This window comes from Protopterus annectens, chromosome 1.part0, assembly GCF_019279795.1.
Source record: "Protopterus annectens isolate FY-2018-M chromosome 1.part0, PAN1.0, whole genome shotgun sequence".
NCBI lineage: Eukaryota > Metazoa > Chordata > Ceratodontiformes > Protopteridae > Protopterus > Protopterus annectens.
In genome coordinates, this window is record NC_056725.1 from 1,535,644,416 (window position 1) to 1,535,670,432 (window position 26,017).

Below are 26,017 nucleotides of genomic sequence, written 5' to 3' on the forward strand. Positions count from 1 at the left end.
ACTACTGTGTACATTGCACACATTGCACCTGCTACGGAACGTTTGGACATGGTTACTTGCTGTTCCCTCCATTTTCGGTACCTATTCTGCTACTACTCTGTCCCATATGTGCAGGCCATACATATCGTGTTTATGTACATAACATTAGGCCATCCCTCCATCATGCATGCTATGCCTGTGATACTGTCTATGATTTCTGAACATATCCATCATGACAGCTTTGCATTACACATAATTGACATAGTCACCCCTACTGCGAGGGATACGTGCGTCGTGCGCACATTCCGTATGACATCGACGGTATATGCCCATGCACATGTGTGCTGTGACACTATACATACATGTCCTATCCCCTGCTGTGGCACTTCATTGTTCGATATCCACTGACAGCATCAGCGTGGGTGGTGGCATTGTTCTGTGTTTGGAATCCCTATGGCGGACCTTGGGTTATCACGGCTATGTACATGTTGTCCCACTGCTGTGCACACGTTGTCCACAGTCGTTGGTATGCTCCGCAGCTTAGCATTACATAACCACCTTTCACCACTCTCTGCCTGATGGACAGGTATCTTTACTTACACACATCGTTCACATACAGTGCAGATTAGTCATACGTATCATGCGTTACACACCAGTACATCTCGTGGGTTCGACATACCTTTCTGGCCTTTGCTTCTGTATTCGTCAATATTTACCTCTAACTCCTTGCTTTCGATTCACTTTGTGTTCGGTATGAACATACGGTTTGAATATCCAGGGAGTCTTCCTTTTATTCGTCGTCACCTGAGGCATGTGGGTTCATCACGCCAATAGCTGTTCCTCGGTGTGTAGTTATGCGCATATCACTGGTGATCCTCCTCCATTCGTACGTTACCCGCGAAACTAGGCCATGGTTCATTCCTCGTGTGGCCGTTGGTTATTTGCACTACCTTCGTGGGGATGGTATGTATTGTATCATGTTTGTGTGACTGCATACGCTATGTGTGGTGTCAGGTACATTACGCTGTGGTGTTAGCCGTGGATTGTGTGTGTTGGGTATGGTATTCTGTTCGACATGTGGGTGTCCGTGTCCTGGCGGCGTCTGTCGATGGTGTTGTGCATTCAGATGTGTAACATAGCTGTTATATTCCTGTACACAACGGATGCAAGGATGCATCAGCTGCTGCTAGTGTTTCCCACATGGCTTGTTGCGGGTATGCCGCTGTCATTGACTGCCTGTATGTTTTTGCTACGGTTTTGGCTGTTATCCCTTTGATATGTGCGATGGGGTATATCTGCGGATGTGGGTGGCGGTGCGGGTGTGGGTCTTGCATTTATACATACAAGATATGCTTGTGTGTGTGCTCCATCCCTGCTTGGGGAGCTGCAGGTTACCTGTCTGTTGTTCTGGGAATGTTTGTTTTGTTGATGTCGTGGGCTGTCGGTATCGCCTGCATGTGTGCTTCCTGCACGTATTCCTCCTTCACATCGGTTATATATCTGCGGATGTTCGTCCGTGCCTACTATCCATTGGCATTTTGTCACTGATAGTTACGGTGATTGTGGTCCTGTACTTGGGACGGCCTGTATGCTACTGGTAGCCTCCTATTCGTGTGGCGCTTGCTTAACGGACGTGGAACACACAGCGGTATTTACGGACCGTAAGTGTCCACGATCGGTGCCGGATAGCACATTATTTTCGCCGTACATGCCTGATGCTGTGTAACGCTGCCGACGTATCGTGTTGAGTCTACCATATGGCCGCCATACATACGGTCATGGTTTTACATGCGTCCTTTGCATCTCCTGTTGGCTATGGCCCTGTGGTACATTCTGGGACATTTCCGCTTTGCATCGTTTTACGTCGCCACGCCTAGCCACTGAGGAGATGTCAGTACTACTTTGTGGGTACTGCTGTACATACGCCTATGGTTCCTGTACTGTATGCCTCGCATGTTATTACACTCCGCCTGTGACATGTCACCTACATACACATTTTACAGTGGCACACACATTACACACACAGCGGAACACACGACAACCTCACCTCACACATACACATATTGCCGCCATAGCTCTCAACCTTCCATTTCCAAAATGAGGAACACACACATTCATAATGTGGAACAAATGGGCAAAATGTGGAACACATACTAATGGCTTACTAACAACTTCAGCTAAGAAGGTCATAGGATGGTTAAAATATGCTGATTTACTTACAAAGAAGAACCTTTAATGAATTACTATGATTAATTTCTATTTACCAGGATTTCATTTAAATACATTCCTAACAATGAATGTGTGACAGACTCTTTCAATGTGGAACGTTGAGGAACTGTGAGGAACATGAACTGTTTTAGACCCCAAATGAGGTACGTTCCTCATAATGACGTACACTTGACAGGTATGATTGCCGCTTTCGCACCGACGGTTGCACACACTACCTACGTTGGCCGCATCGCCGGCGGTGTGTACCTCCGCACTCATATCCTATGGATATGACTCGCACATATCCTGTTACTGTACCGTGGCCTGGCGATCATCCCGACCCGCGGATATGTATTGATGCAGGTTGACATTTCCATGGCTGGCGTTCCCTGCTCTGCCCACCCTCCCGGATGATCGGGTTGTCATTCACTATGTTTACTATGTGGAGATTTCGCGTCTTACTTATCTGTAAACTTGCATCCCTGGGTTCCATATTAACCTGTTGTACTTTATATCTGTGTATGTGTACATATATTTCTACGTGTGTACTGATATCTATTTCCGTATCTGTGTATGCACATAAGTACATATGTAGTCGACTTGCGGCGACAGTGGCAGCATAGCTCGCCGTCTACTGTAGAACCGGCGTGCGGTTGAGGTGTTGGCGTTCCATGCTCTGCTGGCTATTGGGTGTGCAGTGTTTGGGTGGTGCCTTTGTTGGAGTCTCACATAGGTCTGCCCATACGGTACACATTACGGGCGGACATGTTTGTGTGGCATCCATTTCACTGTGTGTGCAGGTAAGGAGGTGTCAGTCCATGGGGCCTACGCTGTCAAAGTATGTGCTATGCGTTCCCTCTTTGCCAGGGCGTAGGCATATTGGGTATGCCTCCGTCTACCTACTGGGGCTGGCACAGTGTGTTCATGGCTCTGAACGCCCTGTACCTGTGCTTGCCTTGGCAGTTGTGGCGGGCTTGGTGGCCCTACACCATTATGTCCCTGCAGCAGCTGTTTCCGCAGAATCATATTGTGTAGCATACAACATACTATGAATATGTGGGCACATGTGCCTGGAGAGTACTGCAAGGCTCCACCAGATGTATCCAAGCACCGGAACCGTGATTTCAACATCCCAAACACACGCTCTATGATTATTCTGGTTTGTGCGTGTGCCTCATTATGGCGTTCTTGCATGTGTGTGTGTGCATTTCTGATGGGTGTCATCATCCACGGCTCCAGTGCATAGCCAGCATCCCCCACAAGGTGACCTTGTGTGATGTGGCGAATACCTGATACAGCTGTGAGGCATGCCAGATATGGGAGTCGTGGTAGCTTCCAGGGCTGCCAGCACACACATCCATGATAATGCCCTGCGCATTGCACACGACCTGGCAATTGATGGAGGGGTATCCCTTGCGGTTTATGTAGCGTCTACCCTGCTCCCCGGGCGGTGACTTGATTTCTATGTGCGTACAGTCTATCGCACCCAGTACCTCCGGGTATTGTGCCACACGGTGGAAGTGGCGCATATTGCTAGACAACTCCTACTGAGGTCTGGGGATGTTTATATACTCACGGGCATGTCGTAACATGGCATCCAGGAACTGGTGTAGTACCCTGGATGCTGATGCCTGTGAGATACCCATTATATCCCCGGTTGGCCTTTGAAAGGTACCTGTAGCCAGTATTCGCAAGCTCACACATACCTTTGTGTCCACTGGGATGGGCTCCCCTCTGTTGTCTCTTGTTCTCAGGCGTGGCCGGCACAGCTCCACTATTTGCTGTAACGTGTCCCTGTCCACCCTGTAGCGCTCTACTATCTCCAGGTCTTGCAGCCCCTGGTAGGTCACCCTTGGTCTGAACACTCTCCTTCTCCTATGAGGCCTACGGTAGTTGTCGGCACCCTCCTCCGCAACTCCGTCTGTCTCTGACACATACCTATGCATCACGGCCACGGCGGCACCCAACATCTACATATTAAAAGTTCCCCGTGTGTTTACACCCTACGGTGCGGCGTTTGGGAAATCGCGCTGTGTGTTGAGTGCATTCACACTTTATACTGTTGTGCTGTATACCCGGTGATGTCATTGGGTGTGTCTGTGCAGCCGTATCTGTGGATTATCTTCGGTGTTTTACCGTTGCAACTGCAACGGTATTGCCTTTAGTGTTACATTACAGTTGCCTGCATTGGCTTAGCTTTGCATCTTACATTACTGTTTCTGCACGTTGCACCTACTATTGCCTGCAGTGCATCCTGCAGGCACATGGCATATGATGCATTTTGTCTGCCGCCGTTATGCTACCTCTGTACTTGGCTGTGCTATTTCGGTTCTTTGCTCTTTGCATTTCTACTACATCCCCTACTATCTTTGCATTCCTATGCCTCCCCTTTCCCGTTATGCAGGGGTCTGCATGCAGAGTTGTCAGCTGCCGCCGTTTGCCCTTCCTGGATTGATTGGTGTTGATTGCTCATTACGGCTCCAATTACACTGTTTCCGCATTTCCTCATATTCTCCGCATTACCTTCCTATATCTGTGGTTGTTGACGGGGAGGCCGTCACATGACTGGGTTGGGGAACGTAGTCATCCTCGTGCACATGCATCTATGCGGGCATTATGTACTCTCAGCGCATCTATTTCCTCACACGCCGATCCTGCTGCTGTGATGTGCATTGTACAGCCCATGTTTGCTGGCCTCCAATGTGCTTCCTCCTACAGTGGCACACCCCTCTGCGATTGACATGTATCCCGTGTAGGCCACTCCTCGGTGTACTACCGCTGCGCCGTTTGCTCCATCCTTACACCGGCGCCGGTTTTGCGATTCACTATTATCTGCCTCATTTGCATGGCATTGACTGCTAATACATGGTTACGGCAACGAACACTGCCGCCACTCCTTGACAACCCTTGCGCTGGGGTTGAGGCTTTCCATACATACTATGGTGTGTGGTGGCTGTGCATCTGATGTGTATTATACTGCTCTTTTAGGACATTCTCATATTATTTAATTGTTTTGCACCTTCTGTGCACATATCTGGGGGTTCTGCTGTGGTTTCTACGTACATAACATTTATGTCATTATTTACAGTTTGTGCATGTTTTCTTTGGACATTCTCGGTGCCTTTCGCCATTGGCATATTGCACCTGTATGATACCTGACGTTGACAGCCTTCCATTACTCCTTGGTCATGTTTGGCTAAATGTAAACCGTTTTTTTTTGGTTTACATTGCCGTGCCTACGCGCCTGCCCAACCGTGGATCGCTATTTGCCTTCATTTGCATGGTGCAATACCGCACACAGTGTGATTAGCATACGCCGGTAGTGCACGTGGGATTGATTCATACCTGAATCGCTCGGTGGCCATATTTGGCGTTATAACGCCGACGCTATGCGGGCGCCTGGCGCAAGGTTCATGAATCCCGGGGAGGATGTTCCTTCTTTAAAAAAAACACAGAAGGTTCACATATTATGTTTTCCTTAGATAGCTAGGATGATGTGTTTTCTGTAACAGAAGAAAGTCCACATCCTACGATAAGCTGTTGCTCCTATCTGATAAGCTGTTTCTGAAAACATGATTTTAATTTTTATTGAGAAAAAAATAAATGCCTAGTAAAGAATGTGAAATAAATTGTGTACAAACCTTGTGAAACAAAAGAAATGTAAAACCCACAAAGGATTTGAGTTTAGATGCATTTTAGACCCTAAGTAAATAGCCGGTGTAGCTGTTTCAAGCAGTGCCCTGTGCCAGTACAAAAAAAAAAAAAAGCACTTCACTGTAGTAAACCAATCAATATATTGTAATTCATTGGTTTATTGCAGTCTTACAGTTAGATCTGCACCCACCAGCTCTTCTAATGAAGGACCGAAAAAAAAAAAAAAAACAGCTGCATGACATACCATTAAACACATTTCTATTTTAAACTGTAGCTACAGCGCTCAGGTTTTAGTTAAAAAAATATTCTTGTTAAACTGTAGCAAACTACTTGCTACCATGTAGTAAGCAGCTGATACAGTTTAGACCACATACAAAGTACCACAGCACTCAGGTCTGACTGCAAAGTATTGCATTAATGAGTGATCAGGATCTACTGATTGTGCCTCCCCAATGCCAGGACAGTTGCCCCTCTCGCCCTGCCCTAGTTACAGTACTATTGAATAGTATCATCACGAGATAGTTTGAATACTAGGTTATATATAAATAGAACAAAAAGTAGCTTCCTCCAAAGTGAATATATAGTTAAAATCACTTCCTTTAATAAAATTTTAAACCACAAGCTGCACAAATATTCCAGTCACAGGTCTAGACAGGATAAGCGCTTTCAGTAAGATACCTTCATCAGATCTCAAAATACTCAAATGGTCTATAGGATCAAGCGTTTTGCAAATTGTGGAACAGACTGGGTGATCTATTTGGCCACGTGTTCCTGTTTATCCTTTTATGTTGGGCAAATGTCTAGACCTTTCAGAATAGGAATGGCTGAACATCTAAGTGATATTAGAAACAAACGCATGACTAATGCACTTTACAGACATGTATGTGATCATAAATCAGCAATATTTCATTTTTGTATTATTGATAAGATAGTGAGTGATAGACTGAACAAGTTAGGGTGGCATAGTATTTTGAATGATAAAGAAAAGATGTGGATTATAAGGCTAGGGGCTCTTTTTTCCCTGGTCTTAATGACCACCTGTAGTTGGTATAATAACAGCAAAGAATTAAAAATTAGATTACTCATTCATATACTATAGAGACTTTTTCAGCTTTTGTTATTACTGTCTCTTTAATTACTTGATTAAGATGTAGTGCTGTATGTATATATAGACTGTTACATAATCAAGATATAATCACTGATGAAGGCAAAATTGCAGAAAGTGGTTTGATTCACTACCATTTGTCATTCATTACCTTTTGGAATAAACTCAGGTATCACTCTTGGTGCTGGCCTCCTTTTTTTGGATTTTGAGTTTGCTTTTTGGCCGGTTGCACCTACCCTACATGTGGAGTTCTTTTGGGTTTAGACTATGTTGTTTCACTTCGCTGGGGGCCCCTGACTGATCGGCTGTATGTTGTGGTTGTGTATGATGCATTTTTACTTTCAGCACTTTATTTTCGTCTACTATTCAAGTATTATTTCACCCAAATTGGATTATCATCTACTGTGACTCGCAGGTAGAAATAAACATCATCTATATCTTTTGGACTTATTATTTTTTTGCGAAGTGTTTTGCTCACTAAAGAAATGCTGCTCGTTAGGCCTGGTGGAGCATTTGAACTATCCTATGTCTGAAACATTAGATTAAACAGGACCGAAATGGAGGTTCACATTTAATGATATTTACTCTTGGGAAACTGAGGTTTTTGGTTATTCTGAACAACTTCATGGGACTGTCACAATAGGATCGAAGGGTCGTTGTGGCATATGGAACTATTGTAGACCTTTATGTTCTATATGTAAATTTTCAGTCTGCCATATTGTATTGCAGTTGCGATTACAGGATTATAGGGCAGGTGTGTGCTTATGGACTAACTTGGATTTGGGCAACAGCTTAACAGGCACTATTGATGTTCAATATGTGAGGCTTGGTCATAACTTGTTACAACTGATTGCGACAACAGGATCGAAGGGTCGTTGTGGCATATGGATCATATGGGCCTTTGGGACAGTTCGTATAGGCCATAATGTTGAACTGTTCTACTGTTTTGCAACAATAAGATCAAAGGATCATTGTGGCATACGGAGTAATCGGACGTTTACTCTATAAACCTTTTGGACTAAAATTTGCTATATTTTCCTGGACTCCAACTGCGACAACTGAGCATTTGTGTATAAATGGACTAATATTGAACTTTGGACAATTACAACAGGTACCTACGGTGTACAGTTTTTCATGTTTCACATGTAGGAATCTTGGTTATAATTTGCATTGTTTTATAGCAATAATATGATTGGAGGCCTCTGTGGCATACAAACCACTAGGGTCTTTTGGGACAGTTTATTCAGGTATTAATGGTGAATTGTTTTGTGTATAATATACATTTTTGCGAGTCACGGTTATCTGATAGGGTTGATTTATTCACACGTTTGTAGAGTTTTATACCAGTGCATTGCATAAAAGATTGGACGCTTTTTTGATACTACTTATTGTTTGAACTTTAGACGTCATTGTTCAAACCAAATTATGTCTGTCCTCTTATAACATTTAACATACAAGGTTTTGCACAGTCGTTTCTATTGAATAGAAATGATTAGGTGGACATTTATTTAAATACCAAATGATTTAAGGTCCCTAATTATTACGGAATCTATGCTTCATAGGGGGACAGTATTTGCATTTGTATATTATGTTTCTTTTGGAGCAAACTACCTGCTCTCTTTTTTAGATGGTATTGTATTTTTCAACCTTTTTTTAACATATTGTTTTCTTTTCTGTGCAGTGCATTAATCACTATATTGTTGCTGAAAATTATTTCTAACAGGGAGAACACTATATAAGCTTAGCAATAATCATCTGGATGCCATTCTCTTCAACAACTGTTTTTGATATATTTCGGGAGCTAAAAAGTGACATATAATAGCTAACAATTGGGACAGACTTTTCACCTTTGGAGCACCCTACTCATCCAACTGGATTAGCTAGCCTGAGGTATCATATAAATGATTTTTTGTTTGGACCTATATATATATATATATATATATATATATATATATATATATATATATATATATATTTGTTTTTTTCCCTTGAGCTAATTATTCTTGGACAGATCCCCTAGTATAGTAAGAGGTACCTACCATGGATTTAGTCACTATACTGCAGGGTTTATCTGAAGATAAAAATGACCTTCAAGTGTTTGGGGTTCAAGATAATGGTGGTATCATTGCTGGGGACCCTAGGGATCCAAATGACCTATGCAAGAATCTTTTTATAAAACTGACTACAAGTATGACTAATCTACATAGCTCAGTTTGGCACCTTAAACTATTCAAGGCCTATCAGGCTAAAAATAGAACTCCAAGGGGCTTGAGAATCTGGTCGCAACCATTTGTCAGTAATCCGGATGATAGGCTATATGAGGAGTGGGCACAAGCACAGCAAGATGCAACCACGTCATTGGTTAAAATACTGTCCTCCTTTTATGAACGGTCAATTCAGACCAATATCATAGAAACCCAATGTATTCGTGAGGAAATCAAGACATATGAGGGTCAGACATTATACCAAGAATGTCTTCATAAATTATCTAAAGATTTATTAATAATAGAGAAAAATTTAAGGAATAAGAAACTACATAAGTTTCACAGGGATTTGATGGACTATGAACAAGGTAAACCTTTTGGTATCAAAAAGAATGTTACTTTTTCTGATGGGGATTACAGGGGGACTAGACCCAGGAGGAAGAGACCCAGATCCATTTTAAAGAAACCTAAAAATGATTATAGCAGCACCTCAGGGGAGGAATCCTCTGTTACTGAAACTGAGCATGGGCTCACTCAGGGGTCCCCAGCCCACAAGAAACAGAAAAATGTTGACCACCCTTTAGGCCTAGGAAACATAGGAGTTGGATAAAAAATCGCAAACGTGGAGAATTTGGAAACATTGTTACAAACGATAATTCCCAAATAGGAGAATGCTCAAATGTACTCAACATTTCCTCTGTAACATTATCTGAAACTGCTATTAAACTACTTAACAAGGGATTAACATATGTTCCTGGTTTTTATGTCCATGAAGACAGTATTGTGAAAGATGTTTTGTCATTTTTTCGGCTGTTGAATTTAAGACTGCATTTTGGTCACCAGGGTGACGCTCAAATATCTACTGATTTTCATTTAAAAAAATCTACTTTTCAGCCTCCACTGGATAAATATGTCTATATATTTCAACAATCAGTTCTTAAAGATCTACATTTTCATGGTCATGAATCTCGGATGCTGGGTCACAACCTGTCTGGAGCGGAACAACAAGCCCTTAGGGAACTAAAAAATAATCATAATGTAGTCATTATTCCTGCCGACAAAGGAGGAGCAGTTGTAGTCATGGACATGGATTATTACTTATCAGAGGCCCACAGACAACTCCAGAATGCCATACATTATATGCCATGCCTCTAGACCCAACCAGACGTTTCAAAAAGGAGATTGATTCCTTTTTGAAGCTGGCAGCTGAGGAAGGTATCATTAGTATGTCAGTTCTAAATCACCTTACAGTTGAAGATCCCCAGAAACAAATACTCTATTTGTTACCTAAGATCCATAAGAATTTGCAAAAACCACCTGGAAGACCAATAGTATATGGTATGGGCTTGCTTACTGAACCCTTATCAGGATTCCTTACCAAATACTTACAGCCCCTTCTAACTATGGTCAGATCCAGGATCAAAGATACAACAGAATTCCTGAGGATCTTAAGTGATACCCAACTAGAACCAGATTGGATAATGTGTACATTGGATATCATGGCCTTATATACTAATATTCCACACTGGGCTGGGCTAGAGGCTCTAGAATATTGGCTTAATAAAGCAGACATTTATCCACCAGGCTTTAACACACTACTAATCTGTATAGCAGAGCATGTCCTTATGAAGAATGTGTTCTATTTCCAACAAGAATGTTACTGGCAGGTCAGTGGTACTGCTATGGGGGCATCCTTTGCCCCCATTTATGCAGATCTCTTTATGGGCTATTCTGAGGAATTCCTTATATATGATAACTCACACAACATTTTTCAGGGGGAGATGGACATCTGGTGGCGGTACCTGGATGACTGTTGGCTGGTTTGGTGGGCAGACACAGAATATCTTTTAGAATTTGTTCAATACCTCAACGAAAACAAGTGGGGCATTGAATTTACGCTTAACATGCATCACCAAGAAATTCATTTTCTTGATGTCAAAATTTGTAGAAATGAAGATAATACTCTGACGACCCAGGTCTTCCGCTAATATCCAGAGTATAACAGTCTTTTACAGGCAACCAGCTTACACCCTGACCATATCATAAGGAATATTCCCAAGTAAAAATTCCTACGCATCAAAAGGATATGCTCCTCCAATGTTGACTGAACATCACAAGACTGATTTAATACACAGATTTAGAGCTAGGGGCTATAAACCAGGTACCATCCTTTCAGCTAGTAACTGGGCTACTGGACAAGATAGGTCAGAGTTATTGCAATATAAAGAAAAAACTTGCACCTCAGGGGATAGTATTCGATTTGTCACAACATATGGTAGAAACATTCATGCTATCAGAAATGCCATTAACAAAAACTGGAATATTCTTATGGCAAATCAAAAACTATCAATTCTCCTTAAGGACAGATGTAAGTTTTCATATCATAGGGGACGGACACTGGGGTCCTATCTTAATCATTATAAATCCAAGGGTGGAAGTCACTCTTTGGAATAACTTACAATTACAGGGGACAGGTTAGTTGGGTCATTTTCTTGCGGACATTGCTCCTTTTGTAGATACATGCCTAAATATAAGGAGCTTTCTAGCAAAAATACTCAAATGGTCTATAGGATCAAGCATTTTGCAAATTGTGGAACAGACTGGGTGGTCTATTTGGCCACGTGTTCCTGTTCATCCTTTTATGTTGGGCAAACGTCTATACATTTCAGAATAAGAATGTCTGAACATCTAAGTGATATTAGAAACAAACGCATGACTAATGCACTTTACAGACATGTATGTGATCATAAATCAGCAATATTTCATTTTTGTATTATTGATAAGATAGTGGGTGATAGACTGAACAAGTTAGGGTGGCATAGTATTTTGAATGATAAAGAAAAGATGTGGATTATAAGGCTAGGGGCTCTTTTTTCCCTGGTCTTAATGACCACCTGTAGTTGGCATAATAACAGCAAAGAATTAAAAATTAGATTACTCATTCATATACTATAGAGACTTTTTCAGCTTTTGTTATTACTGTCTCTTTAATTACTTGATTGAGATGTAGTGCTGTATGTCTATATAGACTGTTACATAATCAAGATATAATCACTGATGAAGGCAAAACTGCCGAAACTGGTTTGCTTCACTACCATTTGTGATTCATTACCTTTTGGAATAAACTCAGGTATCACTCTTGGTGCTAGCCTCCTTTTTTTGGATTATCAATTTCTCTTATCTCAGCAGATACCACACTTCCATTATTTTTTCTATTTGTTAAATTCTGTGTGACTACTGGTTGTTGTTCCCTGTTACAAGGGTTGTTATGCACTTCAGCATGCACATTAATCCGAGGCACAGCCCTTCCCTCTTCATTCCCTTTGTTGTTCTTGTTATATTGTAAGTCTCTAGTATAACATTTCTTTTCTTTAGGCCATTCAAATAAATGTCCACTTGCAAAATCATTATAATCTCTCATTAACTTATTTGTTTTCACAGTTTTCAGCTTGTTGTCATAGATGTCTAACTTATCTTGCAAGTTTTCCAACTTAAACAACTATAAGACAACTTCATAGTCTCCAGCTTCTTCTGTTTGTTTTCAATGAGGGCGGAAACTTCTTCCTCCTCTGGCTTAAAATACTCTATTAGGAGTCGCATATACCGAAAACTAGTTTCAATATTAATTTCTTGCCATTTTGCAAGTAGCTCGGGATATGTATTCCCATAGCTCAGCATACATCTTACTCTCAAGCCCCTTGGTATTAAATTGTGATGCAAGCAGGCTTCCATATGGAAACACTGCTATTGTAACCTTTTAAGCTTATATGCTGCATTTTCCACTTCTTTATAGATGTTATCAAACTCTTCATTTATCAGTAGTTATATTTAAGCTTGTCCCATTCTTCAGATTTAAACCAAACAAGGGGTTAGCCACGTTGTTGCTTTTTGGACATTTAACATTTCCATATTACCTTTGCTATGTGAGGTGCTTCAACAAACAGTCAAAGGATTCAGAAAATAAGAAGAGACACTTCTAAAAGAAGCCTTACTTAGGAGAACCAGGTGCAAACAGAACAAAAAGTAGCTTCCACCAAAGCGAATATATAGTTAAAATCACTTCCTTTAATAAAACTTTAAACCATAAGCTGCACAAATATTTCATTCACAGGTCTAGACAGGATAAGCGCTTTCAGTAAGATACCTTCATCAGATCCTATTGTGCTGACCCAACTCTGATTAATTTAAATAGCAAGCAACCAATCATGGGCTAAACAGCTCCATGTCAATTTCAGTTTATTAAAACCAATGGCAGCCACTCTTAGCATACACACCCACTTCTACACAAGTCATTAGCATTCTATTACTTCTTTTTCTTCAGACGTCTCTCTTTTAAAATTGGTTTGAGTGGAATAACTTGATTCAAACCTGGTGTCTGATTCGCTCTCAAGTTCATGATCCATTTTGTTTCTTCTTTTTCTGTTTTGTTACATAAATCTCGTCCACGAATGTTAACACTTACGTGAGAAATGGCCATAAATTTAAATGAATGTCCTGGATTATCCTGTATGTGCCCAAACAGGGATTTGTTTTTATTTTATTTTTAATATCCAGTTGCTGATGAAGGATGCATTCCTTAAACTTCCTATTTGTTTTACCTACATAGTAGGCATGGCATAAGTTGCACGTAGCAATGTAGACAATATTCTTGCTGTTGCAGTTCGCAAAGTCTTGGAATTTATAAATTTTCCTGGTAACTGGATTGAATTAATATAACTACAAGCTTTACAAAAAACACATCTTTGGGTGCCTATTAGCCTTCTTCCATTCATCAGCTGCTCCATACATATGCCATCATTATTACATAATAGGCTCTTTAGATTTCTCTTATTTTTAAAAGTAAAGCATGGTACTTCACCTACAGTTTTCCTGATTTTACTATCAGCTGTTAGAATGGGCCAATATTTTTTGCTAACTTCACAAATCTCTTAGAGGTGGTTGATGCATCTAAGGTTGCTGTTATTCTTTCTTCTGTTGGTATGGATATTTGGATTCTTAGAATAGTAAGGTTGTCCCTTTTGGTGACGAATAGCCATGGCTCTGTCTTTATCCATGTCCAATCTTCTTTTATTATAGTCCCTAGATGCAAAAGAAATCTAAAGAGCCTATTATGTAATAATGATGGCATATGTACTGAGCAGCTGATGAATGGAGGAAGTTTAATAGGCACCCGAAGATGTGGTTTTTGTAAAGCTTGTAGTTTCAAGTGTTTCTATACCGAGACAACTGGATCCTAACTGCCCTAACTATACATCGACTCCTACAGCCAAGGGACTGCTTGCTCCAGTTCTGCATCCATCTAGGCATCACAGTCAGTTACAGCAAATCACAACTCACACTTATGCAGAGTCTGGAGTTCATAGGTGTCTGTCAATCAGACAGCCTCTCTTCTTCCTGCTCGAATCCAGACATTGAGATCCAAGGTCAGGAAAGTAATACAAAATTATTCTGTTCCAGCATGACTAAAGTCTCTGGGGCAGAGGATGAAGACATGTATGTATTGCAGAAGGAGCTTTGAATCCTTATGAGAGATCTGACATTATGACTTGATTACTTACTGTAGTGCTGTGTGTTTAAGATTATATGAAAATCTGTTGTGTTTTCTGCTTCTAATGCAGAATAACACAGTTTTGATTATTTTCCACATTGCATTTTTACCTCTCATTATTGTATCACTTAGGTTCATAGGTAGGTACTAGGCTATTGGCCCTAAGGCCTATATAAGCCTAGCCAAAAGGTACCCTGGCTTTCGCCACCCAAGAAAATTATTTTCCTGTGCCACTGTCGAGCAGAGCCACAGAAGTGATTCTCGGGGTGAATTTCCTATCTCCCATCCAATCATCAAGATTTTTCTTGAAGAGTGCTAATGAGGAGCTTTGTTTGATATAGATAGGTAGTTTGTTCCAGAGTATGGGAAGTCTCTGGGACAGGAATCTATCCCTCCAGCATGTTCTGTTCATTGTGGTGACAAGGTTTAGGTGCCTAGAACATGTAGCTCGTAGGGACTGGGATTTCTTTAAGTGGAGCATGTCTAAAAGCTCTGGGTTTGACATAGCTTTGTGTGTTAGGCAGAGATCGCCTCTGAGTAGGTGATATGCAACTGAGTAAAGCTGAAGTTTTTTGAGACTGTCTGCATAGGGCATCTGTTTGAGGCCAGTAATCTTCTTTGTGAGGTATTTCTGCAGCATTTCCAGTAGTTGTAGATGTCTTGTAAGGTACAAATAAAAAGGGGCATTGTATGGGTCTCATGGGTGACGGATAGAGGGGAACAATGACCTCTTTTTTTCCTGGATGAGAAACCTTTTGTGATGAGGTGTGCCACGTAGAAGGATTTCCTGACTACTGTGGCGATGTGATTATTAAAGGAGAGACTACTGTCCACTTGTGTCCCAAGGTCTCTTAACACACTTTCAGTGTTAAGTAGACTAACGCCTATGTGATAGTTCATGGGTACAGAGTTTTTACCAAAAGGGATGACAATGCACTTTTTGGCATTGAGCTTGAGGCCAAGGTTTTGACACCAGGCATCTGTCTCAGCGAGGCCCTTTTGTAGGATGTCTACATCTTTTGGAGTTTTGATTATGGCTCCTAGTTTGCAGTCATCTACGAACTTCATTAGCCAAAGACCTTCTCTGTTAGCCTTTACTTCAGAGAAGTAGATATCAAACAGGAGAGGACCCAGGACTGAACCCTGTGGTACTCCACTTGTCACTGGTCTGAAGTTGGATTTGGAGTCTGCTACTTTCACAGTGTGGATTCTGTCAGTGAGCCAGTTGGCAACCCATCTTGTGACATAGGGATTTATACCTAGTTTAGTGAGTTTATCTATAATTCCAGAGTGGGGGATGGTGTCAAAAGCCTTGGCGAGATCTAGATAGGCTGTGTGAACCACCTTACCCTCATCTACGGCTTTGGTGACTGCTTCAAAGAAGTCTATCAGGTTTAAGAGACATGATCTGCATTTTACAAACCTGAACTGGGTGGGGTCCAGAGTTTGGAGATTACCAATGTCATTGTTTATAAGTTCCATGATGACACGTTCCATAGCCTTGCAGACCAGGCTTGTTAGGCTAATGGGGCGGCAGTTTCCGGGGTCCGTGGTGGCACCTCCCTTGTGGAGTGGGATAACCGTCGCTGTGTGCCATTCAGTGGGCACATAGCCTGAGGTGAGGCTATGATTGAACATGGTACTTAGGTGGGGTGCCAGTTCGTTCTGTAGGTCATGTAGAACACAGCCTGGGATGTTGTCAGGTCCCATGGATGCTGTGTTCTTGGCTTTGAATATTGCATTTTGTACCTGTGCAGCCGTGATTACAGGAACTTTGCATTCTTCTGGTATAGAGATGGGCCCTTTAGGGGATGACGGGGGGGGGGGGGTAAAGTTAGCACTGAACCTATCTGCCAGGATGTTGGCAATATCAGTTGGTTCTGTATATTTAGTGCCATTGTGCTGTAACTCAGAGCAGATCTGAGTGTTGCCATTGAGATTCTTGACATAGCTATAGAATGTTTTGTGGTTGTCTTTAGAGTCAGTGGCGATTTTGTTTTCGTAACTAGCTTTGGAGGATTTTATTAGGGATCTCAGCTTCTTACTGAGGCTGACCAGGGAGTTTCTCCAATCATGGGATTTTACTCTTTTTTGCAACAGTTTCTTTCTTCTGCTGTAGTTTGTTTATGGCAGGAGACCACCAGATTGGCTTCATTTTTTTGAGGATAGCATCTTGGTTCTGTTAGGGATTGCACGATCCATGCACTCATGTAACTGCTTATAAAGTGCATTTGTGTAGGATTCAGCAGCCATACCTCTATTGTCCATCAGCATGGGTGTCATGAAGTTTGCCACTTCTGTCTTAAGAAGCATGAAGTTGGCTTTGGAGAAATTTTTTACTGTGGTTTCCCTAATTGGGGGTGGGGGAGGGATGTGGATGTCTAGGGTGATTAGCTTGTGGTCAGATCTGACCAACGAGGAATTGACCTCTAGTGTGGAGACCGGTTGCCCATGTTGGTAATAATCAGGTCTAGGATATTGCTGCCCCTGGTGGGGGTGTGGATAAGTTGATCCAAGGCATTGGAATTTATGAATTCCAAAAAACGTTGAGTGCAAGAGTTGGTACATGAGTAGTTTTCCCAGTTAATGGTGGGGTAGTTGAAATCGCCCATTATTAGGGTGTTAGGTTGTACCCTAATATTTTCCAGTGTATCAAGAAATGAGTAGTGGGAATCCTGGGGCATGGTGGGGGATCTGCAGCAAGCTACAATTTGGATTGCGGTCTTGCCCAGAGTTAGTTGCACTTGGATAATCTCGGATGCATTATGCTGAGCAAATAGCCTGGAGGTGTGGATATCCTTAATGAATATGGATACAACTCCGCCTTTAGTTTTTCGGTCCAGGTTAAGTGGCCGAAAGGTGTGGTATGAATTATAGCCTGGTAATGCAGGTGTACTCTCTGAAGCCTTGAACCAGGTCTCTGTCACTGCACAGATGTTGATGTTCTCCATTTTAAGGAGTGCCTCGAGTGAGTGCATTTTGAGGTTTAGACTTCTAGCATTGAGTAGAAGTACCCTCAGATTCTTCTTCATGATCACATGATCACATCTTCAGAACTGCTTAAACATGCAAATCCCTGCATAATTTTACAGCTTGTTTATGTTATACACTTCCTCTGCTACTATCTGCTGACCTTACTTTTACTACAAAGTTATGTGCACATATTTCTGGAGATTAGACTTTTTTTGGTGGTTGCAGCTGTGGTCTGGAATTCTCACCCACATCATCTTAGGAGTTTCCCTTGGTTTTGATTCATTCAGATGAGATACTGTGCAGCCCAATTTGGACAGGATGTCTAGAGATACTTCACTCATCCTTAAAAAGACAGCATCATGCAATCTGTCAGTCTTTTTGTTTTATTCTTCCATCCATCCACAACCCCATTTCCCATTTTTGCACATGGGGTTGGGGTGTCACTTCAACAATGATAATCATCTACAGCCAAGGCTCACACTGCCAGGTAGCTAGCCCTGCCAAGTGTGTTCTTCCATACCACACACTAGCACCTATGGTCAGTTTAGAGTGTCCAGTCCACCTACTGCATGTTTTTGGAATGTGGGAGGAAACCCAAGCAGCTAGAGAAAACCCACACAGACACAGAGAAGACAAGCAAACTCCACACAGAAGGCACCCCAGCTGAGAACTGAACCAGAAAACATCCTATTGTGAGGCTACAATGCTATCCACTTGCCACTGTGCAGAATATGTTTGCGTGCTAATCCATTCGGTCAGAACAATAGGCAAAAATGTTGTCCTGCCTGTAATTTAACAGTAAATGCATTATTAAAATATAGCATATGTTCACCACTAAGGAAATTTAAACACACACACAAGCATGCGTGCGCACACAGACACACACACACACACACACACACACACACACACACACACACACACACACACACACACACACACACACACACACACACACACACACACACACACACAAATTTGCTTCTTTCTTTTGCACAATACCTCTGGAATGATTTCCTGTCTTCTAGCTGCTTGCAGTTAAACTTCACAACTTCCTTTCGATGGTACCGGTACCAGGCCTTGTTCGCACTGTCCAGTTTATGTATGTGTCTGTACCCCTCATGAATAACATCACGATATGTAGGAATTCCTGGTGTGACTCAGTAAGTTAAAAAAAATAACTCAACAAGATAATATTATAAATCAGTAGTTAGTTAGAATGACATAAATTTAACATCTTTGTTTCAGCACATGTACTGCATAGCTTTTAATTCTATGTAGCACACAAAATAACAAGAACACAGAACAATAAATAGTGATGACTCATAAACCAGGAGACTGCAGTCCATGACTATGGCTTATACCAAGCTGAGGATCAGATTGAAACATACTTTCAACATTTTAATTCTCTAGGGAAGAAAATAATTTTTACTATGTTTTTTATTTGTGATGCTGCTAATGAAGACACTAATGATACAGCAGCTGAAGAGCACAGATGTTGTGATTGTATGTGTGGTGTTTATCATTTCTTAGAACTGGGTAAACAGACTGATGCAGAAGAACCACTTTTCAACTATAACTCAAGCCAGATGTAAATAAAAAGAGCAGTGAAACAGAAGATTATAATTTCTGGACCGAGAATGGGAGAGATTGATGCAACAACAGTCTACTTTGTAAAAAGTATACATCAATTTTATGAAGCACAGAGAAATGAGAAAATAGTTTAACACAAGAGTTAAAAATGAAGTAATGAAACTGGTATAATTTAATAATGGAGATATAAGGAAGAGATAAAAAAGAGGAATAATAGCAAGGAAGAAGGGTGGTGGATGAAAACAAGCTAATTATAAACTTTGGGTGATGGTGGTGCAGGCAGTTTTGAAATTCATAACACATGAATAATAAGTACTAGAAAGGACATAGTAAACCGTCACTGTTTAATGCAACTCTGAAACAGGAGACTATAGGGGAGTCAGTGGAGACAGTGTTTACAAAGCTAGGGTGCTAAAAAGGCTATATGATAATGTAGGGATGTGGGATGAGTAAGTGCAGTGTAGAAGGGCTTCCCAGTTCAGACATTCAATAGTGTGTTAAGTTCACACGCTGTTTAAGAAGGAAAAGGAAAACAGTAATACAAAGGATTGTTTGGGAACGAGATAATAAACTGGCAAAAGGTTTATGTCAGTAATAAAAGACATGTTTATTATACTGTAGAGTATAAATGGATTAAAATGATGAAAGTTTCAAAATTAAGACTAAAGGGATAATTTCCCTGGGCACAAATACAAGTCAAGATGATGTAAAGGTGTGAGGAAGTTTAATAGCCAGATGTGAATTACACACACAACTATGGAATAAAAAGTTTAAATGGCTTATAATGAGGATGGGTAAAGTAAAATGATGGATAATGATAAAAAATCAGAAGATGTCTGAAGCTCGGTATGGTAAAATACTATGTTTTTTTGTTTTGCTATGTTTTTTTCCCCTGTCCTCCATGCCTGCCAACCTTCTAGCTACTACTGCTGGTCACTTGTTTCTTATCAGTGCGGTGAGAGCCATTTGTGGTGTGGCCACATTCAGGCAGTCAAGAGGGGTACTTCCCATTTTCTGGCCCAACTCTTCTCACAGATGTTGACGTGGGCGAGGACTTTCAATGCCTTCCACTGTGGGTGTGCGTGTTTTCACACACACCCTATGAAGGGTGCCATGCAGATGCTGCTTGGAAGAGCCAAGCACATATTCCCATCTCAAACACATATCTCTCCAATCAGTGTCATTACTGATGCAAATTGGACCACCTGCCTCCCCCTTCACAGGATGGGTGAGCCAGTATTGTTGCTTACTCCCATTCTCTCACCCAGCTCTTCTAGCATCTGAGACACACCCAGATCTTGGGTTGTCTAAGTCATAGTCAAGGCTCCATCCCTCCATGACACAAACTAGTGACTATGATTAAAAGGAAATTCATGGGATAATATGAAGAAAACATGAAAATATGACACATCCTGGATGAGATTATATGAAGTTACTTATCATAGTAGATGGTAACAATAGACATCAAATGCTAGGGTACTGTGTGAAGGGATATATGGAGCCGGGTACCCTAACAATAGCTATCAAATGCTAGGGTACCGTGTGAAGGGATATATGGAGCAGGGTACCCTAACAATAGCTATCAAATGCTAGGGTACCATGTGAAGGGATATATGGAGCAGGATATTCAGTCAGCTTGCACTGTGCACCTCCATTATGTTTAAATTGCTTAACTGTAAAAATACACCCAACTGTCATTAAAATGCAAAGTCTTTAACTGTTTGCTTCTACTCTTACAATGACACAAGATATGGTAACTCACTGTACTTCACATAAGTTACTGCATAAATGGACATGCCAATGCACAGTATATCTTAAAACTGTTTCAGCTGACTTGGATCACTGCACAGAGATGGAACAGAGGTGGTGTTCACATTGTACAGTGGCATTATTTTAAATAGGTAAGATATATTTTTTAAATAATGCCATTGTATAAGAGCAATACACCATGACAAAACTGTAGGTAATCTGTGATGTTAATCAGAGTGGAGAGGAGGCTCTTCTACTATGGTCACTCAGACGGTGCCATCATGATCAGCACTGCCCCATCACCATAAGTAAAATACAAATTATCCATTCTTTAGCAGGGTGCACTGCTTAGTTATAGCACTGTTAGTAAAATAAACTCACAGTGCAGCTTTTTTGACCAGCTAAACTATTTTTTGTGTTGATCAAGTGTAATTATGACCACAAAAAATATATGCAACAGACAGATAAAGGTGAACAAACCATCATTTCAAAACTGGTAGTACAATTGCAACATCAACAAGTAAAATAAAATGTTACTCTTGCATTGTATAATCTCATACACCTCATCAGTGTGCATGAATGTAATCATTTGTTTCAGAGAGACAAACTAAACTACATGTATGGTAAAACTATCAAAGCATTCTTTTACCATCCACGACACAATGGCACAGACTACATGTTATCTGAATGTTGTTGAATGAAGTGTGCATGCATGGTATACTAACAGTGTTGTTCCACTTTAAATATTACAGCATAAACAGATGTCCAGAAGAAGGAGTTCTCACATAAAATGGTTATGTTTAAAGGAATGAGAAAAAATATATTTTAAATAAGGTTATTGTTAATATTTATAATCATTGCACATTTGTTGGTGAAGCCAGATTTACCAACTTCAGTTGAAGTTCTGTTCTACTTGGTAGACCAAGCTGGTTGTGAGTATATCTGGAGTCACTGCACTTGAAAGGCGATTATCAGTATAATAACAAATAGATAATGATTTTTATATCACTGATTAGCCACAAGCGCTGCAGCAACAGCACTCTAGGGTATATGAACTGGTAAATTAGTACATACTTGTAGTCCTTAAATTTAAATCTGGGCCTTTCTCCCTTCACAGACCGTAACTCTAAAGTGACTGGAAGTCACATAACTGAAGCAATATACTTTCCCTGGCAGTCTTCTATAAGCCAGCTGCTCATTGAATTTCATTCAACAACTGCAGTCAAAAAGGATATGGTATTTGTTTCTTGATCTCTGTTCTGGGTAAGTAAATATTTTGGCCTACTTTTGTCTCCACATTCCGCTTCTGAAGATAATGCTGAACCAGAGGACTGTGTCCAGTGAGGTTAAATATATTCTGTATAAACTCTGGACCACAGCATGCTGGGTGAGACTGTAATAAAAGAAAGACAGTTTTTAGCTGGTGGCTATATGGTACATGTAGAGCCAACTTATTTTGTTCGTAAATGTTTCTGTTTACATTTTTATGAGTTTTCAATTAGTCTTATATGGGAAACTGCTAAGAGAAATGTTAAGATATCAGACAAACCAAGAAATAGGACTTAATTTGTCCAAAACACTAAAGAGTTCTTGACACTACTATGAATATTGCTGAATAGTTACCTTACCATCATTAAACTTTTGTACATTTACCTGATATAAAAAGAAGTTATGTTTTACCATAATGTTGCATCAGTGTTGTCGATCTTCACTAATCCTTGACTGTGGGCTTGGTTCCGAGCCTTGGAACCGACTCGGCCGTTTACTTCAGCTCGCTCCTTCCAAACTCATGAACTCTACCCATAATGCTCCTCTCTAAATTACCTCAGATCGAGTTTGCCTAAAATAGTGGCAGACAGATAGTAAATAACAATAACAGACCAGATGTGTGTCCTTAATATGAAGCCAGTCTTGTGAGTATTCGATTCACTAAGAGTCTCAGGCTGAGGGAAGGAGGGGGGGGAATGTCACAGATTAGTGAAGATCAACAACACAGATGGAACGTTATGGTAAAATATAACTTCTTTATCCGATGTTGTCAACCTTCACGTAATCCTTGACTGTGGGACAGAGTCCCTGGCTACCTGAATCTGGGGAGGTCTTATGGAAGAATATTCCTGAGCACCATTGAGCGGAATGATGCATGTCCCCTAGAGACCTGGTCCAGTTTGTAATAAATGATAAAAGATGACCATGTAGCTGCTGCACAAAAGTAATCTAAAGAAGTTCTGCTATGAAAAAGCACAGAACCTGCTACAGCTTTAGTTGAAAAGGCTTTCACAGGGCATGGTGGGTGAAGTCCCTTTGAATGATAGATAAAGGTGATACAATCTCTGAGCCATTTAGCTAAGGTAACCTTGGAAACTGGGTTACCTAAGGAAAGAGAGGAGAAGGCAACAAATGGTCAGATTTTCTGATATCCTTTGTTCTGCGAAGGTAAAAACATAACTGTCTGTGAACGTCTAATAATTGTAGACAGTACTCTCCTTTTTTGGAGAGGTTAGGGAAAAAGACTGGTAGGTGCAAGATTTGATTGATATTAGATTCTGAAACTACCTTTGGTAAGAAGGAAGGATTAGTCATGAGGTAAACCCTGTCCTTGTGAAATATTATACAGGGGGGCTTGCAGGAGAAGGCTTGAATTTCCGATACTTTTCTTGTGGAAGTAATAGCTAATAACAGTTTTCCATGTCAGAAATTTTAAATCACAAGTAGCTGAAGATTCAAAAGGGGATAGAGTAAGTGACTGTAGGACTGAGGGTAAATCTTTTGGAAAGTGGGCTCTTTAAACAGAGGCCTTAACATTAGGGTTCCCTTCAAAACAGCTTTACAAAGTTTATGTGACATAAGTGAAGAACCATCGAAACCGATATGGAAATTAGATATCACGGCTAGATGGATTCAAATAGTGGAGGCTGAAGAGCCAAACTGATAAAAAACAGCCAGAAAATCCAATAGTTTATCCACGGGAGCTGTATAGGGATCAAGGTTATTGTTAAGAGCCCATGTAGGAAATTTTTCCCATTTACTCTGATACAATCTCCTAATACAAGGTTTGTGATAGGCCAAAATGATTTGTCAGACTGGTGAGGTAAGGGAATAATCCCTGGCAATCATGGGAATTGGAGAAGCCATGCAGTGAACTTGAGATGTTGGAAATTGAGATGAACCATACCTTCTGGATGAAATAATAGATCTGGAGCTGGGTCCAAAATCCAAGGTTTCTGAAGCAGATGAGGCCATATGAAGGGAAACAAAACTTGTCGAGGCCAGAACAGAGCAATGAGGACTACTGTGTTCTCAGACCTCTTGGCTTTCTTTAGAAACTGGGATATCAGAGGAGTTGGAGGAAAGGCATTTAGGAGACCAGGGGGTCAATCATGAAGAAGAGCATCTCTGGATGACTCCCCAGGGGTGGTATTAGGGCAAAGTAACTGCTGCATTTGTTGCTGAGAGGGGACGCAAACAGATCACAGCAAGGTTGACCCCAGTGGTGGAATATCTTCCCTACCACCACAGGATTAAGAGACCACTCATGAAGCATTACAATAGTGCTGCTCAGTTTGTCTGCTATCATGTTGGGCTCCCTGGAATATGCATTGCCATGAGAAAGTGGTCGGAAGAAATCACCCATTGACAGACTCTAAGGGCTTCTTGACAAAGTGGGAAAAATTTGGTTGTTCCTTGTTTGTTGATGTACCAGACGACCAACATGTTGTCCATCTGAATAGCCACTGTTCCCAAGGGAAGGGCATCTTGAAATGGTTGCAGTGCCAAGAGCACCACCATCATCGCTAGAACATTGATGTGCAAATTGGCCTCCTGTTGGGACCAAGTGCCTTGGACAGTCCTTCCCAGATAATGTCTCCCCCACCCTATCTGGGAAGCATCCATGGTCACTATGGCTTGAGGCTGTGGAAGGATGAAAGGATGGCCCGAAAGAATGTCATTTGAATGGAGCCAGCAAGACAGGTCTTGTTTGCAGCGATTGGTGATCAAGATGTGGTATGACATTGGCTGATTCAATAGGGACCATTGAGAAGCTAGAAGCCATTGTAGAATTCACATGTGATATGTGACCAAGGGAACTAGAGTTATACAGGCTGCCATTGAGCCCAGCACCTGTAGGATGAGTCTGGCTGGAACACTTCTGTTCTGAACTATATGGTTTACTTGTTATCTGATCTTTTGGAGCCTGTCTACAGGGAATGAAGTGATTCCCATAACAGTGCTTATTAGAGCTCCGATAAATTCCAGTTGTTGAGTGGGTTGCAGATTTGACTTTTCATGATTTACTGTAAAGCCTAATGAAGCGCAAAAATACAGAGTATAATCTCTTGCCCATTCTAGTTGATGCCTGGTGGTAGTGATAAGGAGTCAGTCTTCAAGATAAGGAAAAAACTCAAAATTCCTGCAGTCCGAGATGAGCTGATATCACTGCCATGTATTTGGTAAAAACCCTGGGGGCTGTGGTGAGACCAAAGGGCAGTGCTCTGAAATGGAAATGACTGGCTCCCAGCCAGAAGTGCAGGAATCTTCTGGAGTATTTGTCCATTTTTATATGGTAATACGCATCCTGAAGATTGGTAGAGCGCATCCAATTGTCTTTTTTCCAAGAAAGGAAGTACTGACTGTTCCAAGATCATCCGGAATTTGGTCTGCTGAACTGCCTTATTGAACTGGTTAAGATCCAAAATGGGTCTCCAGTCCACTACCTTTTTGGACACTAAAAAGAATCTTGAGTAAAGCCAGATCCTCTTTGGTCTGGTAGGACTTCTTAGATGACTCTTTTTTTGAGCAGTTTTTGAATTTCTACAACTACTGTTTCCCTGTGACTGGGTAGAACGTCCGGGAGTCTTTTTTGTGTTTTTGGATTTGACAAAAGGGGAATGATATAAACTCTGGAAATGATCCCCTGCACCCATTTGTCTGATGTCATCTGTAGCCAGGCAGATTGCTGCAGGGATATTTATCCCCCGACTGCCTCCAGAGGAAGGCAATTGG

General features: G+C 41.2%; 1 protein-coding gene across 7 annotated transcripts in view; it reads right to left on the reverse strand.

The window, feature by feature from the left end:
- The window catches only part of FAM227A (family with sequence similarity 227 member A), a 1,098,330-nt gene that overhangs the window by 79,097 nt on the left and 993,216 nt on the right, over positions 1–26,017 (reverse strand). For 6 of the 7 annotated variants that reach the window (XM_044067970.1, XM_044067965.1, XM_044067954.1 and 3 more), the window contains 2 exons: positions 22,249–22,406; positions 18,674–18,826 (listed from right to left, as the gene is read on the reverse strand). The exons of the other annotated variant lie outside the window; for it this stretch is intronic. In XM_044067970.1, coding sequence (XP_043923905.1) covers positions 18,674–18,826; positions 22,249–22,406 — 311 coding nt within the window. The remainder of the gene's footprint in view (positions 1–18,673; positions 18,827–22,248; positions 22,407–26,017) is intronic. 7 annotated transcript variants of the gene reach the window in all.